This window comes from Pteronotus mesoamericanus, unplaced genomic scaffold (genome assembly GCF_021234165.1).
Source record: "Pteronotus mesoamericanus isolate MK-2021 breed Mesoamerican mustached bat unplaced genomic scaffold, CSHL_Meso_final contig_20, whole genome shotgun sequence".
In the NCBI taxonomy this organism is placed as follows: domain Eukaryota; kingdom Metazoa; phylum Chordata; class Mammalia; order Chiroptera; family Mormoopidae; genus Pteronotus; species Pteronotus mesoamericanus.
The window spans coordinates 16253159-16272443 of NW_026555085.1; the positions used below are offsets into that span (position 1 = coordinate 16253159).

General features: G+C 40.0%; 1 protein-coding gene across 1 annotated transcript in view; it reads right to left on the bottom strand.

Moving 5' to 3' along the window:
• Nucleotides 1–5498: 5498 nt before the first annotated feature.
• Nucleotides 5499–19285, bottom strand: part of TNFRSF21 (TNF receptor superfamily member 21) — a 62705-nt gene continuing 48918 nt past the window's right edge. Inside the window, exons 5-6 of the mRNA XM_054569469.1 lie at nucleotides 8453–8681; nucleotides 5499–7188 (exon numbers count right to left, since the gene is read on the bottom strand). Of these exons, the coding sequence (XP_054425444.1) occupies nucleotides 6959–7188; nucleotides 8453–8681 (459 nt within the window). The 3' untranslated portion in view covers nucleotides 5499–6958. The remainder of the gene's footprint in view (nucleotides 7189–8452; nucleotides 8682–19285) is intronic.

A 19285-nucleotide genomic window follows, 5' to 3' on the forward strand; every position in this document is an offset into this window, starting at 1 on the left:
CATATACATGAACGACTTCACCGTACTAGTCAGGGGGGGTAAAGATGCCATTGAGTGGGCATGTGTACTGTGTGGCCGTCGCATTCAAAACCGCTGAGTGAGTAGAGCAATGAATCTGCATCAAATTTTCTGTTACGCTTGAACATTCCTCCTCGAAAACTATTTGGATGATTCAGAAGGCCACAGCTATGGGCCACTGGTGACTGGCAGCTTCATCACAATTCACCCCTTCATGCATCAGTCTGTGCAGGTTTTGGGGGAAACATCAAGTCACCCACGTGCCTCAGCATCCCCTACAGCCCAGATTTGGCATCCTGTGACTTCTGGCTTTTCCCAAAACTAAAATCATCTTTGAAAGGAGAGAGATTTCAGGCCATTGGTGAGATTCAGGAAAATATGACAGGGCAGCGGATGGTGATCGGGAGAACTGTGAGGTCCCAAGGTGCCTACTTTGAAGGGGCCTGAGGTGCCATTGTCCTATGTACAATGATTTTTGTATCTTGTATCTTTTTCAATAAATATCTCTATTTTGCATATTACATGGATGCATACTTTCTGGACAGACCTCAATCTATTATAAAGATGTGTTATATATAAGCAGTTACATAATTTGCCTAAAGTCTGGGCAAGGTGGTTAACAACAAACCTGTGAAATAGTGGAGCAACCAATGTATGAATGATATAAATTCCTTGTTTATACAGTAAATCTTCACTATAACTCTATTTTCCTATAACCCTAAAAAAAAAAAAAAAAAAAAAAAAAAAAAAAAGGTTTTTTTCCCCTTTCAACCTGTCTCACTTCCCAAAGCTTTGAAATACATAGAATATCAACTATTGGTTCTTTCTTTTTCACACAATTTCTTTGAAATTATAAGAAGGAGGGCTTACACTATGGAACTTTAAAATATTTTTCCTTGATTCCTATTTGGTTTGACTCTCTTAAGACCCTTTTGTATTTCCACTACTTCACATAGACACATTTGATCATAATGTCTGTACATCTATTTCCCTTAAGGAGCTGTGAACCCGAGGCCAGGGATCTGCGTGCATACATTTATTCAACAGAGGGACTGAACACCTATCATGTTCCAGATGCTACCCTAAATGCTAAGGCTACAGCAGGGTACAGACAAATGCCCTGTTCCCACTGGCAGTTACAACCTTGTATGGAATTCTTTGTGTTCCCAGCTTCTAGCATAGTGCCTGGTCCATGGTAGGTGGTCAAATGTTTCATGGATGGATGGGTGGAGTGATAAAATGAATATTTCTGTTGCTGGGTACACTATATTTAAACGAAATGGACCAAAACCTGGTGCAAAATTGCCTGTTCTAAGCTTTTTGCAAGAATGAGAAACAATTGTCGTGACTACTGCAAATGAGCTATCATTTGCTTCTTCTCCTTTCCCCATTGAGATTTCTTTTTAGCATTTTGCTGCATATAAAGCTGTAGGTGAGCAAACCAAGACAATGAAGTGCAAAAGCATCTCCTTTGGAGAGATGGAGAAATATCAAAAGGCTCTTAACAAATCTTTGAACTTTTTATTCATTAAGATATTAATTACAAGCAATTTGTCTGTTGAGAAATATAAAAAGATTAGCCAGAAAATAGCTGGTATGCTCCTCTCGAAACTTCTAAGTCTGAATTCTCTCCACTTGAATTTTGCATTACTTTAATGTTCATTTTGGAGCCAAGTCCAGGGAAAGGATCTTAAATCCAAAGAGGATGTGTTGGCAAAGAGGTTGGCGGGGGGAGGGGGGTGCCACTTCTTCTGGAGAGCTGGATGGCCAAGAGGCTGATTCTCTGGAGATTGTACTAAAGTGCTCCTCGCAAAGCTATTACTAACATTTTAGTCTCCTCCATGTAACTCTTACCTTGGTTTTCAGGGATCTGCATTCACCAGATGCCATAGAAATACTCTAAAATTATTTTATTTTTCAAATTCAACAATATGTACACGTGATGCAAAACTTAAAAGGCTCCAAAGAACAAATCATGAAAATAACATGTCCTTCCTCTCCTCTTCCTGTCTCCTGGTCACCCTGTTCCTTTTCATAGAAGTACCCATTGATATGTTTCTTATATCCTATATATTTTATGAATATCTGTAATTTGGAAATAGCAAGACTCCAGCATCCAAATGTGTTTCCCATATGCAGCTACTTGGAAGTCAAATAGACTATGTAAAAACTTCTTTAGATTTGTAATCCTAATAATACCTGCTCAGATGATTAATTTTATTTTCTCCTTACTTTCTCAGAAAGAACAAAAAGAGATATCTTGGAATTATGCAGGCGCTCTGGCGGGGACTAATGGCCACCAGGCTGTGCCATTAACAAGCAGATATGGTCTGACTTCCCACCTAAAAATGACGGGATCTCTACATGACATCCCAGTCTCCTTCCAAAGGTAAGGACCTCCATTCTGCCAAACAAGAGATCACACTTACCTTTCTCAAGTCGGAGTTCAAGACAGGTACCTGTTGCTTCTACAGGACTGTACGATGAGACTGATGCTCCAATGGCCTAGGCGCTACAAAACTCTGAGACTCTGATATAGTCAGTGCAGTTTTATGACTCATTATGTTACTTCACTTCTTTGAAAACTGAGAAAATTTCCATCAAATACGTATATAGATATAAATCAGAATAACATCACTTCCCAATGTTGATTAATCACACCTTAATAACATCACTTTCCAAATGTTCTTGACTAATCATACCTTATATATTCTGCTCAAAACCACAACCTGATTAATTGCAGGTGGTTTCAGCATGCAATTTAAGCTTTAAGATGTTACCCCTTATATACTTGACAGTGCATCAACTCTTAACAGTTCCACAAGTTTTACAGTACGATCCTAAAGTCTGCAGAGTTGAGCAGAACTGGCTATAGGAAAATCACAATGGCAGATTTCCAGGTTAACTCTCTGTAAGATTTATCCACCAGATCTGGGATGAGGCTTGGGAAGCACTCCCATGGCAAGCTTTTAAATCAGTGGTTCTCCAACTGACTCCACTTTGTAACCTCCTGGGGAGCTTTAAAAAAAAATGTGGATGCACTCTGGCCAGATGGCTCAGTTGGGTGAAGCGTTGTCCGTACACCAAAAAGTTGCAGGTTCAGTCCCTGGTCAGGGCACATACAAGAGGCAATCAATCAATGTTCTCTCGCACATCAATGATCTCTCTCTCTCTCCCCCTCTGAAATTAATATATATCCTCGGATGAGAATTTTTAAAAATGTAGATGCCTGGGTTCCACCCAGTGAGATTCAGATGTAATTGGTCTGGGATACAACCTAAGCATTGGCTTTCCAAAGCTCCCCTGCTCATTCCAACGTGCAATCAGGATTGAGAATTACTGCTGTAGATTTTGACCAAGATTACCTGACTCTGGAAATCTCTTTGGATCATCAGAAATTGTCTACTTCTCTCATGTGGAACTGGTGTAATCTCCACATTAGCGCTACTCTTGGCATGAAACCGAGGTCTAATCTCTGGCTACTCAATGTGATCTGGACACCAGCAACATCCACATCACCCAGGTACCCCCCAACAACTGAACAGAATCTGCATTTAACAAGATCCCCAGGTGTTTCTTTTGCTCATTAAAGTTTAAAGAGCTCAGCAAAGTGGTCTCAATTACACATTTCTAACAACCTCCCAGGTGCGGTTCTACTGGTCCCGGGGGACCGGGCCAAGACTCTAAAGCACTTTTTCTCAAAGGGCGACCCAATAAGGGTTTCCAGAAAAAAGTATGGAAAGCTCATTCTGGACTTCACCACAAAACTTCCTGAATCCTCTGGGTATTGTAGTAACTATGCATGGTGGGTACTTGAAATATTGGAGAATCACTTTGTAAAGTATATGATTGTCTAACCACTATGCTGTACACCTGAAAATAAAAATAATATTTAATGTAAGCTGTAATTGAAAAATAAAACTTAAAAGAATAAATAAAAGTGTTTGAAACAGTGGGGGGAAAAAACCTCCGCGGGACTCTGCCTTCACAGCCAACCACCCATTCCCAGGTGGCTTTGTTTCCATGAAGGGTAGAGAACCCTGAGGCAGCCCCACCGTGTCCAGTGCGGGGGTTCTTCTCACCTTTGAAAAGCAGCCCAATCTAATGGTCTGAAAGCTCCTCTGCATTTAACCTACAGTATTACTCTCTAAAGAAAAAAAGTCTCTTCCTTAGCCCTTCAAAAAAACTGACGTTAGTCTTTCCCCTGCCTATATGGTCTTTATCATTAGGCTTAGGTTCCCCAGCAATTGCTCCTGATTGTTTCTTGCTTTTCTGGTTACCCTCGCTCACCCACCCCCCACACTGGGAACCTTCCAATTCAGCACACCCCCTCAAATTAAGCAGCTCAAACCAGAGAAAACCTCTAAAGTGAGCAACATAGTATATAAATGAGACTATCATCAACTAGGATCAGAACGTTTTATTTTTAATCAAGCAGCAGGAGGTTGCATTTTTTTGTTTTGTTTTGTTTTTAGAAAAGCTCTGTACCATGTTAATTTAACATTAAGCTTCTGTTTAACCACAACTCCTATGTCCCTCTCCCTGGGTCTTCAAGACCACACCATTCCTATACTTACACAATTATGTACTAAACATAAGTATAGGGTTTTATTTACAACCCAGATAAATTTCACCACTGTGATTTTTGCCCACTGTCTCAGCTGGACAAAGAAGTTCTGGTTACCAGTCCTGAACAGAGTAGACAGTCTTGGATTCAGATTCAAGTCTGATCCCTACAACTCTGCTGTTAAGACCTTAAGCAGGTTTCTTAGCATTTACAAGCTTACTTTTCATATTGAATAGGTACAATAATAGAACCTATCATAGGATGGTTGTAAGGATTCAATAACATACTGTAAAAAGCATTTTGTAAAGCATAAAGCTGTATAAATAGTTAAAGAGCATCACCAATCTTTGAATAATTTACACTTAATAACCATAACATTTTTGCATCCATTCATTGTTTTCCACCTCCCAATAAACAAGACAGTCCTGAAATCTTCTGAAACACAAAATCTGTCTCCTCTGCTACCATCTATGACCCATTCTAATTTGCTTTTTTCTGTGTGTGCAGAATTCCTGACCTCTATCCACAAGAGGAAGGGAAACCTAGCCTGAGAACCAGTTACACCAAATACCAGGATGGTTCTCTAGAAACCACCCACATGGGAGCGGATGGGAAACAAAAAAACAACCTGTAATGGCCCTGACATGGGTTCAAAGTGTTCAGACAGGGTGTCTACTTCCAGTTTCTCATTGAAAGAAGAACTCAAAATTGCTGAGGTCTGTCCATTTGGATTCTGTTGAGCCAGGGTTCCCAAGCTAAGTGATGTTATGAAATATACATTATAATTAATATAATATAATGCAATATGTCGTATCATAAGATTTCACCCTATTTTACTGCCAAGAAAGAAATTACTCAGGGGCAAATGAGGTTTCATATAGAAGCCTACAAAGTTGTATAGCTCCTCCCACGAGTGGTAAATTTCCTAGATAGAAAGGAGTAAAACAAATGTACTCCAAGTCCTCACCATTTGCACCTCTCCACCCCCAAATTCTCATTTCTTAAAACAGAGACAATCTCAAAAACAGGAGAACTAGGAAATTCTTGATCATCCTTTTCTGTTAATCTCCAGGTACTTTTCCCAACACAAACCTTTGTTAACTCGCTGAGGTTTTTAGAATATACATATTTTCCCAGGAGATAAATCAGTTACAACTTGAGCACATGTACAAGGCAAGAATTAAATATACTCAAACTACTCAAGTAACAAACACCTAATATTTATTAATAAATTAGTACACTTGAAGGCATTTTTCCAATGTCAGTCCCTCACCACTATCCACAAACCCCGCCCACACAAAGGGAGTCCACACCACCTTTGCATTAGAATCCGGCAACTGAGCATTAGAGAGTATGTTTATAAATGGGAGCAGAGTTGCAAATATCAGACAAGAGTTCTTACAGCTGCAGCCATTTTTAAATGAAGTGACTGAATGACACAGGAAACCCACCAAGACCAAGGCCTTGAGGGCAGACTGGACCTATCAACTATATGTGGATAAAAAACAAGACATCTTTAAAGCAAAGCTGGGGAAATTCCCTATGGAAAAGGTGCCACTGGCACTCAGTTGTGACTTTCCAAAGTGCAGCAATATGTTCCAGAACAGTTCAACCCCTAAAAGGTGAAGTTCAAGTTCTTTGGTGGCCCAGGTGTCAAGCCACTTACATAGCAAGTCCTGGTGGCTTGAGGATTTCATGTCTCCAGCCCAGAGTATATTAGTGAAGAGAAGCACAAGTAATCAAGCATATTCTACACGGTGTCCAGGTGAAAACCATACAATCGGCAACAGTGTGGTCAAGTTTCAGCCATGAATATGAACTATACAACAAGGCATATTAAAAAGATAACGCAAAATCTAACTGAATTACAGTAAATCAACGGGGTCTTAAACGTCCTTAACCCTTAGGAAAATTTGCAAATGACAAATAATAATAACATACAGTAAGAATAAAAAAAATAGATGTGGATGTTGAGACATGAAGACTGCTTACAGAATTCACACGATGCCATTACACTTTTAAAGAGGCTCACAATCCAGTGCGCTGGCGTAGTCACGCTGCATTTGTGGTACACGAAATGAATTTAAAGTGCACAGAACAACTTGAACAATACATAAGAAGGCAAAACAGAGAAAATATGGAACCTAAAAAACTTTAGTGGTGGGTATTTTGCAAGTTACATCTTGAAAGGTTTATAAACTAACTTCACAGAAGGATTTAAAAAAGAGAAAGAAAAAGGGAACTCAAAACACTGGCCATATACTGTTAAACACACCCCCCACCCCCAAAAATAAACCAAATAAAAACAAAAACAAAAACAAACCACCCTGCCACTAAAATGAGTAATTTTCAGAGTGCAGTATCCCTTGTGTTCTATAATAGGTCGGGAAGATGGCCATAAACAGAGTCTAGGAGGGTCTGGCTGGCTTCCTGGCTCTTTACTCCAATAATCTCAAAAAGCCGGTCCAGCTTGTCCTCAGCCTGAGGAATCTCTTCAATCACCCGCAGCTCCTCAGGATTCAAAATGTGGAGCATGTCATCGAAAATAGGCTGCAAGTCACAGGGGTCCAGGCGTACCTGCCGCAACACCGTGTCCTTCTTTTCTGCACAGGGAAGAGAGAAAAGGGAAGGGGACAGCTGTAAAGGGATTGTATTGGGGGGACATGCAGGAGAGCTAAGTGACAGCTACGCTCTCCTCAGGCTATACCCACCCCACCACCCCAAGGTGAGTGAGTGAACCTCTGGCACATTTTAAACAACACAGGAGTTTTTACTACATTGCACATAAGATAATAAAACAAGATTTGCCTAATGAAGATCAGACAAGGATCTGCTTGAATGAGTTGTTGATGTGCTTAACCCTAAATGACTTCTAAATTATTCTAAAACTCAGAAGAAGAATGCTGTCACACTTAAAAAAGAAAACTGAAAAAACTACTCCCACCCCTGAAACACTTTACCATTTCCCCCCCACCAGTAGTTTGTTTACTAAACGAAGATCTCAGCCCATCCTTTCCTCTCAAAAATTCCAAGTCAATGTGATCTGCTTATGACTTTTATGTTGCCATATTTTAAAATTGAACTGCTAAGAGCAAAAACACATAAATAAGAAAATAATGCTTCCTGGGTCACACCTTACAATGGGGTGAGGAACTGTAACTTTTATTACTATTATAAAAAGCTTTCTTTAAAATCTAACACATAACAAAATATAAATATTTTACACAGATGAGAGATAAATGTGTATTTAAAATATATGTAAAATAGAACATATTTTATAAATATATAAAATAAAACTTTTCCCTTAAATATAAGTGGAATTAAACTAGAAAATTTCTAACAAAAATCTGTCATCAATATAGTGTATGTGCTACTTCCCAACCCCGCTTTTAAAAATCAAAAGTGGCGAATTATTTACCAAAAGCACCGATCCATACTGTTTAAAACACTGTTGTTTACAACCAAACTTAACGGCAAATTTTAATTCAAGTCACTAAAACCTATACTTCAGACACTCAAGAGAGGTTAATGCTTTAAATCCTTGGATTCTACAAGCCTTGTAAATAATTTTCAAAAACCTGCCAGACTACATTTTATCAGACCTTTCCTGAAACACATTTGATAGCATCATGAGGATAAAGGGTGACGGGTAAAGGGCTCTCAGCCAGACAGTCGGAGCTGGAAAGATTTTCTAGATGGATCCCCACTGGCTGAAGACATGATTTCTCTGAGGCCAGCCTTATCTTGTTGTCTAGGACAGGTTTTCCAGGACAGGTCATTCAAATGATTCATCTACTCCTGATCTGTGGAAGTGGGAGAGCAAAGTCCTGAGGGCTCTTTCGGGGAAGGCTTAAAGAACGTCTGTACCTTTGGTAATAAATGAGCCCGTCCTGCTCAGCGCAGAGGAGCCACTGGATGTGGAGTCACAGCGGAGGAGGGGCTCGGACTCATCCACGAAGAAGCCCTTGCTCTTCTCCAGCGGGGAGGGCTCCACGGTCAGGAGAGTGGAATTCTCAAGTTTCGTGTTGGGGCTGGGGATGGGGCTGGGGCTAAGTGGGCTGGGGCTCATCGGGAGAGCGAGTTTGTCAGTCTCCAGCTGCGAGAGGGAACAAAAAAAAAAAATCTTTAAAAATTATATATCTAAAAATATATCTAAGAGAAAAAAATAAAACCTTTTCTCAGGTGCTTTCTTTTGTTCCATTTAATATTTTACAGATAAATTCTCCCATTTTTCACATTACTGTGATACACGCACATACACACGAACATACCATTCTGGGAGTTAGCATGCTGCTACTCTGGCCAGGTAAGATAGAATCATGGCTGTACCAGGTATATAGTGGAGACAGGGGAAATGATAGGTGTTATTGCCCCACCTTACAGGTGAAATGACTACGGCCCAGAGAGGGCACACAGCCACTGGGAGAAAGACAGTGTTCATCTCAGGTCAACCTGATATCCCTACTTGGCCCTGTCATTTGACACTATACTTTAGAACTCTGGCGGGTACTTGTGGCATTTTCTAGTCCATTGACTTTATCTTTTTATTGGCTCCTCTGGCGTAGGTGAAAATCTGGGAGCCGAGTCACACAGGGCAGGGTTCAGGGAGTGATACGCACTCTTCCCAGAGCTGTTCATCACTGCAAATTAGAACCCTGACTTCACTCGCGCACGTCAAACAAAATTTCAAGTTCCCAATCAAGAAGACATCGACCCTCATTTCAAAGCATTACATTCAATAGTTGTCAAGTGCACAGGACAAATACAACTGCCTCTTTTACAGCCTTTAAAGCCTAAGAAATTCTTTCAACTGGCTGCAGATTCTGAAGACCACTGGTTACTGCATGTCAAATGTTCCAACTACATTTTTCCTCTGTACCACCACCCACACCCTGCCTCTGCTTCCAGTGCAAGTGTAAGACTTGGACACTGCCAGCGGCCCCTTTCTGATCCTCAGATCAGTTTTACATATATGCTTTTAAATTTTTAATTCAATAGGCCCTGGCATGTGCCCTTCCTCCCTGAAAATGCACGGCCATTCATGCCAATACACGTTTTTTATTCACTCAGACAAAGAGCACTTGTCTACACTCTGGGTCTTAGGGACACTACACTGGACAACATGGTCAGTCAATATAGTGCACTGTTCTTGCTTAAAAAAGAAAGTCCACCCACAAATCACATGCCAACAGGCTAACAAGTCCACCCACCTATTTCCTGAACTCAGTTCAAAACTCGAAGTATTTAAGTTTCCCTCCCACTTTTGCCAAAGGATCCTATCAGTGGAAACTAAGCACATGATTTCCAACATAATTTGGAAAGACAGAATGCTGAAGTGATGCTGTCCATAATTAATAAGGAGTCAAGTGAATATGAAAATATCCCCAGGAAGTGTTTTAGCATGACCACGCTGGAGCTAACAACTAAAGCTAGAGATCATGATGATCATCTCTGTAGAAAATTTATTTAGCTACTAAGGAAACACAATAGATGGGTGGGTGCATTCTGGATTTCTCTAAAGTTATTTGCATTTTTTTCCTATAAGAAAAAAAATTGATCCTAGAAACTTCCTTCCTCCCTTTACCTTAATATTTACAATATCCATCAAAATATTATTACCTTAACATTTACCTTAATATTTGCAACACTGCATGCAATGCAAGCATTCTGCTACCCGTGGTATCTCTAATCAGGAATTTAAGTCACCAGGATATTTGAAATAAATGAATTCTTTATTTTATAAATTCAGAAAGTTCATGGTTCAGTTTTGAGTTTATAGCAAATGGCTAACACCTTTATAATAAGATTCAGACAGATATTAAAAGAGAAGACATTCTAAACAAGAAAGTAGATTTCTACGGAAGAGGGTCTTCTCAGAAACGTTTGAGCATAAACTTTTTAAAATATTCACAAAACGAGTAACTTAATTTATTCCTTATGCTTCTTTGAGCTTTCCAAATTCTCTACAGGGACATATTAACTTTATAATTAGAAAAACAATAAATGTTATTTTTGAAAGCAGTCACCACTGATAAGTATATTTTCCTTCTGGTAACTTGAAAATGTTGTGGCCACAGCCTCTTTTATTTGTATTGGTAGCCAAGAAACAGGATAGTTGGAAGATCATCTACTTGGCGGCGCTCCTCTCTATACTTTTGTTAAATGTTCACGGGCACAAAAGGGCAACACTCCCCCCAGCTTATTGCACTGAGGCAGATGGTAGGATGTAAAAGAAAGGCCTATGGGAAAAGTTGGCCAAAGAAGGAAATGTATCCACCAGATATTTGAAGCCCCTTTGGAGAAACTTGAAAAGTATGGTTCTTTTCACTTTATGGCCATGAGGTAATCATGCTAGCTTGGAAGGCTCAACTGAGAAATGAGGTAGAGACAGTAAGACAGACCAAAAGGGGAGGGGGCAGGGATAATAAGGAAAAACCAGCCAAAAACAGATGGTTCTATTGTGGAAACTTCAAGAGCATGTAATATATTTTGTCCAAATGAGCCCCAAATGTCCTGATTAGTTTTCATGTAAGTACAGTTAGTCCTCCCAGATATTGTAGTTATTAGTCCAAACTGACATGGCAAGAGGTAAACAGTTCACCTGACTCAGCAGCTGAGTCACACCTCCAGGAGTTCCACTGCTGACCTGACTATTTTCCTTTCTGATTTCCAGAACACTGAGTATGAAGAACCATCCAAATAGATTAGTAAACAGGGTATTGATTGAAAGGTGTGAGCTTGCACATCTCTGGGCTACAAAGGTTTATAGCCATGTTTACGAGAACAAGGGTTTAACTTGTATTCGGGTTGTACTGGAATGAGCCATTCCTAGCTGTGTCCTTACAACAATTACTCCTATCTCAACCAGAGCCCCAAAAATGAGTGCTCACTCTGGACACTCCACCAAATCACAACCACAAACCGAAGCTCAATAGTAAGTCTCCTCTTTTGATATTAAACCACTTCCCTGGTGCCCGGCCCTTCCTAAGATGACATGGTGGGGAAGGTTGAAGTGTTTCTCTAGCTCCTGGGGAGAGTGGAGCTGTGAATTGTACAGGAAAATCCTTCCAAACTTCATCCAAGGCAAGGGTGGTATACATATGAAACAAAATTTTGAGACCACTTCCCTTGTCCCCTATGATCCTGCAGCATTCCTGAATATACTCTGCATGTAGGAATGCGCCCAGCACTCTGGCCTCAGGAGCCATCTTTTCAGCATGCATTTTGTGTTCCCCCCAGTCAATTCCTAAAAATCATACTCATGAAAACCCTGAAATATCCATGCTAAGGAAGCAAGGCAATATACCATGGACTCGCTGTGCGGTCTTAGGAAAACCACTTCCCTCCTCAGACCTGTTTCCTTATTTCTAAAGGAAAAAGGTTAGACTAAGATTGTATCTGTTCAGAATATGTTTTATCTATTGTTTTTCTTCCTATTGCTATTTCATTCTCTATCTCCACCCTGGGTCCCACCCCAAATCCCTTTCTCCTTCCAAGTTACCCCTTACCCCACTGGTTCACGCAACTAACGTTTACCCCTGAGTTATTTTTGATTACTACCTAATTACAATCTCCCTGTGATTGCACAATCTGTTTTCATAAAACTAATTAACAACTTTGAAGCCTCAGCAACCCCCTGAAATGAAGCATTAACTACCCAGCCTGGATGCTCCTTACCAATCTGCTAAAATGATTCAACTTAACCCGTTGGCTACTGGCACTTCCCAGATAGATTCCAGGAGGCACCCCCTCCTTTTCTCCCTCTGCAGCCAGATATGCCTGACAGACTCAAGAAAGCTTCTTATAGTCAAAAGTCACCCTTCCAACTAAACTTTCCCTTCAGACCTCTTCTAACACTTAGAAACAAGAGTTTTATGTTACACTTGTGAAAATCTCCATCACTTTAATAATGGTTTTTAAAAGCCTATTTGCTAAATTCAGTGAAAACTAATTGCTATTCCCATCTGAGTTGACCAGCTCATTACTCAGGTCTAGTAAACAAAAGGGACTTTACAAAAAAAGCTATTATTAATACTGTGCAAAATGACCCAGCATCTAATATATGTAACCCATTAGCTGTTAAGGTAGCTCTTTATTACCTCCATTTTACAGATGAGAAAACTGAGGTTTAAGTAACTTGACCAAGGTCCCAATACCAGGATTCAAGATCGGGTTTGTCTAGTTTCAAATAATCCTCTTTGCTGAGCCATGTCACTTCCCTGTATGGACTCAATGCATTTAGAGAAATTGACAAACCCTATAAACTCAATATAAGCAACCACATGACCAAAAGGCGTTGCCCTGGCCCCTTAGCCTGAGTGAAGGGACCAGAGGTATGGTCTGGAAGGACCGGTAACTCAGTGACAGAGGTTACACTAACGGGATGACTGCTGAGACAAAGGTGAGAGATTCTGTAAATAACAGTCACTTCAACTGTAACCAATAACTATGTATTCTATTTGAAAATATTTCAGATGCCAACAGACCATGACTATTCAGAAAAACAAATTCCATTTCCACTAAAGGTTTATCTCAAAGGAATTAGTACGCAAATAAATACATAACTACAGCTATTTAATGATTATGATGTCTCAAGCTTCTTTCTCCTGCTTTCCCAGCTGCTCATGTAATCATCCAAATGAGATTTCATGACCTCCTACAGGGCTATGCGGGCCTGTGCAGTTGAACTCTGATTTTCTTTTTTTTTTTTTAAAAAAAAAAAGGAGCACTATCCTCCTTACAGTATAGGCACCTCTCGAAATCTGCATCTATTCAGTCCCTGTGTTTACAGGAATTCAGATAATAACAAATGCTTTGTTACCCAAATCAATGTGGTCCCAGGATTTCAGATAATCAGGGTTACCAGTCCTATCTCAAAAAATTTATCTGAATCCATTCAAATTCTAAGTTTAGATACCTATAAAGAAGGATACCTATAAACAATTATTTCTCCCTTAAAAAAATGAAACAAATGCACTGCCCCAACAACAAAAGGAAAAAGTAGGTAGGCTTTTTTAAAATCCTAAATGATAGTGTTACCAACAGTGCTGGCAAAATGGGACCTCAGTTCCTAAGCTCAGCAAAGAAAGATTTCAGAACCAAGAACTCAAATTATAAGAAAAAGTTTATTGAAAAAGTTTATTTAGAAAGTTAAAAGGTAGTAAAAGGGCCCTTGGATCTTAGGAGTGAAAAAGGCAGAGGTAGCACACCTTGGGGAAAGAGGTGGAAGGGAAAGCCCAGAGGGAAAGCATGTGCTAAGTCCTCATCAGTTTTAAAGGCTGGGAGTTTAGGGGAGGTCTTACGGAAGGATCTCATCAGAATGTTCATCAGCTTGATGCTGAGGTGCCAAAACGATATTCTCCTGACTTGTCCAGTCATTGGGTGTGGTTGGCACAAATGGCAACTAATTGGATTTCTGTTATCTGTCTCTCTGAGAAGGGTGGTTTAAGCTTTTTACCCTCTGGTTGGAGAGAAGTGTAAACCATTTACTCTTCATATCCTTGGTTAGGGAAGATAGGTTTTTGCGATTTACTAGATGGCTATAAACTGCTGGGCTGTCCTCTCACTCTCCCTGTTCCATTTGTCCTAGCTTACTAGCTTGTCTCAGTAGAGGCAATGACTTAAGATTATTCTTCTGAGTGTGAATTCCTGTTAAATCCAACCCAGAATAGGGATCTGGGCAAGAGTAATCCAAATTTACTTAGCAAAATTTTTTTAAAACAAAAAGAAAAAAGTTAAGAGGAAAATAAGAAAGTGCTGATTCTTAAACTTTAAAAAAAAGGATTATCAGTTATCAGAAATTTGAAAGTCTTAGAAATGAAAATATGGCGTAGAAACATACACTCATATAAATAGACAAAGCAAAATGGTAAAATAGAAATAATTATTGAGTGTAGCTGGTAGGTTTATAGTGGTGATTGTACTGTGCTTTCAACTTTGTTTTATAAGTCTTATTTTTAAAACTTAGGAAAATAAATTTAAAAGATGGGATAAGAGCCAAATATTACAACAAAAATTCCCCAAACTTTTTCTAGTTTTCTAATTGTTTAGTCTTTTGTTGTCTTTGCTTCTTTTTCCTTCTGCCCAGCCCAGATCACAGGAAAGGATGCAAGGAGGTGCTTCCATTACATATATCATCAGTTGGCAAGTAGACATTGTCGGCCTTATGCTGTCTAGATCTTCTTGGGGTCATTGGAGGTCATGGGATGGAAGGTAGAACAGCAGTAAATGCCAAGATGCCTTGCTCAGCTTACCTGGGAACCCCTGCGCTAGACCACAGAGGTTGCAGAACTCGCTGAACACTATGCACTGCCCAGGTGAGTGGGGCGCCAGCAGCAAAGCCTGCAGAGTGAATTCACCACCCTCAGGAGGCTCACAGGATTAACCTGGCTGAAAAATACCAAAACCACTGGGGAATTATTTTTTAAAAACACCCCTCACCCACCCTAGATCTGTCCGAGCATAGGCTAATGGAGGGATTTTTTTCAACTGCAACCTTACTAAGACTACATTTAAACTTTTAGCCAGGTTAGCTGGCCATGATGTGTTTCTCCCTTAAGTAGCCCAAACCCAAGTTAAGGTGGACGCTGTAGTCTTGTGTATATGTGTCATCTGCTAATTCTGATCATTTCTAAGAGTTAATTTCAAAATTGAACCCCAAAGGCTACAAATCCACCCACATTTAACTCCAGGTGTGAGATGCCAATCCTTGCCCTAAGTAAGACAATTGTTCCTCTTGTGAATGCACAGGGGGAAAACCACAGGAAGTCACGCAAGTTGTGCTGTACAAAGTTGTCAAAGCTGGTAAGAACCAGCTGGATCTGGAGGGAGGGGGGAAGGGCATGCCCCGCCCAGCTGCTGGCACTTGTGTCTGCAAGCGGTCCAGGCCACTGATATCAATGGCAATACGGCAGCCCCAAGCTGACTGACTCACTGGCTAAGCTTACTCAACAAAGGAAGTGAGGATTGTAGGTGAGCTCCCTTGGTTCAGAGCTGGAGTCCACTCACATTCAAATATACTGCCAAGGCTTATAAGAGCTCAGCCCATGGATATACGAGATCATGCTGCTGGAAATGACTTGAGTTTCCCTTAACGCCACTGAGTGAGACATTAGGAAGCTTTTCCACAAAAAGCCTTTGGACAATTCTAACCATGAAAAAATGTCGCTCTAATCTTATAAGCATGGCTTAAGCGATTGTGGAGGATAGAAGGTAAATTCACAGGAAACTCAAGACCCTGACATAAGAAGGCTCAAGCTCATCTTTGACTGGAGATTTTTGAACTTGCTAAATTTGATTAAATCAGCATTAGTTAATAAAATCATCAGATGGACTCGTGCCATTAGAATTATAATATATGTAGTACACAATTCCAGAAGTTCAAAAGAGGTAACAGAAAAACATATTTCTCCCTCACCACCCTGATTTCAACCTCTGGCTTCCAGGTCTCACCTACTCAGTTCTCCTCCCAGGTGGTAAACATTGTTACCAATTCCCTGTGTACTTCCAGAAATAGTCTATGCTTGCACTAATAAATAGGTACATATATTCTCCACTCCACGTTTTATTTTTTACATTCTTTTTTACAATATGGTAGCATAGTGCACGCACTGTTCTACACTTTGCCCTTTTCCATTTAAAAACGGTTCCTGAAGTTAGCACAGAAAGATGAGTCACTCGTTTTGACAAGTTCTTATTGTACCACTGTATGGATAGTCCATGACCAGTTCTCTATTGCAGGGCACTTGTGATGCTTCTACTCTTTTGTTATTACAAATGATGCTACAAGGAATACTTGTCCTTCCATCATTCTGCGTGTTATGTGGGACGTATATGGAAATACGTGGAGGGCATATTGATAGAAGTGGAATGTCAGTGGTGAACTGACAGTGACTTTGGTAGCTAACTCCGGATGGCCCTCCACGGGCACTGGCCACTGCACACACCCATTAGCAGCGGGTGCTGTTCTTTTTCTGTTCCCTCATGACACAGGAATCTTCAAGGTCACACTGTTCCCTCTCTGCCAGTCTGAGAGGTTAAAGTTGTATCTCAGTGAAGGTTTTGACCTGAATTTTTCTTACTTGGATCAATGTTAAAAATCTGTATACCTTTAAGTGCTTTCAGTATTTTCTTCTTCTGTGAACTGCCTGCCCATTTCTGGTTCACAGACTGCCCATTTTTCTCTGGGGTTGGTTGTGTCTTAATTTGTAAAAGCTCTTCATTTTTAAAGGAAATTAACCCTATGCTGCAAACAACTTCTCCCGGTTATTTTGCCTTTAGATTTGCATACGTTTTCTGGCTTGTATAGTTATTGTTAAGTAGTTAAATCTTTCTTGTATAGTTTCTGTGTTTTGTATCATTCTCAGAAGATCCTTGCCTACTGTTGTAATTATGAAAACAAAAAATTTCTCCCATTTTTTTCCTTGTAGTTTTTGGGTGTTAAGCCATTCCTATGATTGGTCATTCCAGCTTATCCCTGGCTCAGCTCCATTGGGGAGAATCAGAAAGCCCTCTGCAGCAATTTTTTCATGGGAAAATCATGATGAGTGATAGCTGTCTCTCTCAAGGCAATAGTGGGTAATAAGCAATTTGAATGTTGAAATTAACTGGTATATAATAAAACCGACTGCTAACCATGATGCAGTTCCTCATCAACAAGTGTACCCATTATTGGCACTTGGGTTATAACAGGTCTAGAGACAGTTTCGCAAACACCGGGTGAAGCAGCTAGGCCAAAACTGGACGCTACTAAGCATTAGCCAGATGCATGACTTGGCTTTTAAAAAAATGAAAATATGATCTTAAGCACTGGTAAACGATGAAGGAAATAAGCTTCTTTTCACAATATTGATTCTGATTTCCTCCCAATGCACTTTCTGAGATAGCTAGTAAGAGTGTCGATTAAGGGGCTGGAAAATGTCATCAACTAATAGACTCAGCCTTTTCTGAATGTTGAGACACATGTCTCAGGAAAAAATAAAAGCCCACCTCAAATCCTCTATACCAGTTTCACAGAATGTATTCTAAAGTTTGGCTCATATACCTAACCCTCCTCTAAAAACATCAGCATCTGGAGAGATACCGTAATTCCCTGTTTTATGTTGTTTGTGTGTATGCTTTTCATTTAGTATCTTCAGTGCCTGGCAAAGAGCTCAGAAACCTAATGAGTGTGTGGTCCTGGCCAGGTGGCCCAGTTGGTTAGAGCATCATTCCCATACGCAAGGTTGCAGGTTCAACCCCAGTCAGAGCACATACAAGCAGCAACAAATGAATGCATAAATAAGTGGAACAACAAATCGATGTTTCTCTCTCTCTCTCTAAAAATCAATAAATAAAAATTTAAAAAATAACTGATATTCCATTAATGTTTACTAAAATAAATGGTTTGTGTTAAATCATCTCACCCTTAATGACTAGTTTAAAAAAAAGGAATGTGTATATGTGTGTTGGGAGACTATATTGATATCAATACCCCAAGATTTTGTTTCCTAGACTTTTTCTTTCTATAACTTGTATACCTCAAATTTAACTACTATATTTCATTTATTCAATTATGCATATTTTTTTCACATTTTAACATCTCTGAAATAGGGATATATCTTGCAACCATAATTGGCAATATTTTTATTTATTACTTTTGAAATTGTTTTTAGGAAGAGGAGGGAGAAAAAGGAGAGAAACGTCCTTTGGTTGCCTTCCTTATGATACATGCCCTGACCTGGGACCAAACTTGCAACCCAGGCATGTGCCCTCACCAAGAATCTAACAGACAACCTAGACTATGCCCAACTGAGTCACAACACCTAGGGCTTTATTTCTTTCTTAGCAGTACATATAATAATGGTACATTTTACAATCGACGTGTCATTCAACAAAATACAGAAATATATTGTAATACTACCTATACCCTGCAGGACCATGAATTCTGATAGACAAGCACAGATGTTAAAGCCCCCAGATGGTGTTTGGAACACAACAGGTAATTCAGCGAACACTACTTCCCTTTCTCCTTAATGCATATTATTAAAAGTAGAGTAGTATTATTTGTCCTTGAGTCTAAAAAAAGGGATGTGAATTCAAATTGTAGCATAAGATTCACTGAGCCCCTACTATATGTTCAAAGCAAGACTAGGCATTTACGGACTAAATCTGGTCTATACACACACTATCTTTGTATACAAACTCACTATCTCTAGTCCTCACCAGATATTTACAAAGCAACTGTGAAAAAACTGAGGCTTGAAGACACAATTGGACTTACTCAAGGTCCTGCGATGAGATAGTAAGAAGCTAGGAAAATTCCTTGGCAGGTAGAATAGGGAAACTGAGACAGATAGCTGAACACAGTGGCTGGGCAATTTACAGCCAGGTGCAGAAGGTCACCTCCTTAAAGATAACATCTACGCCTCATTGTATTTCAGCTCCAGGCCCAGAAAAGCAGCAGAACCAGGATCAGCTGCAATGATTAAGGACCCCCTGCCATGGCACTGAGCAATAATCAGTACAGACCAGACCATGAAAAAGCACACCTGGAAAACTGATGAATATTCTGCTGAAACCCTCCCCTGAGGCCTCCCCTAAGATTTCAGCCTCAAGAAAGAGATAAAAACTCGAGACAAAGGACCCAGCACTCAGAGCTCCTCCTCTGGGGAGCAGCCTACACCAGCTTCCTTCCCTCTCTTCTTCCCCCATAAGCACGCA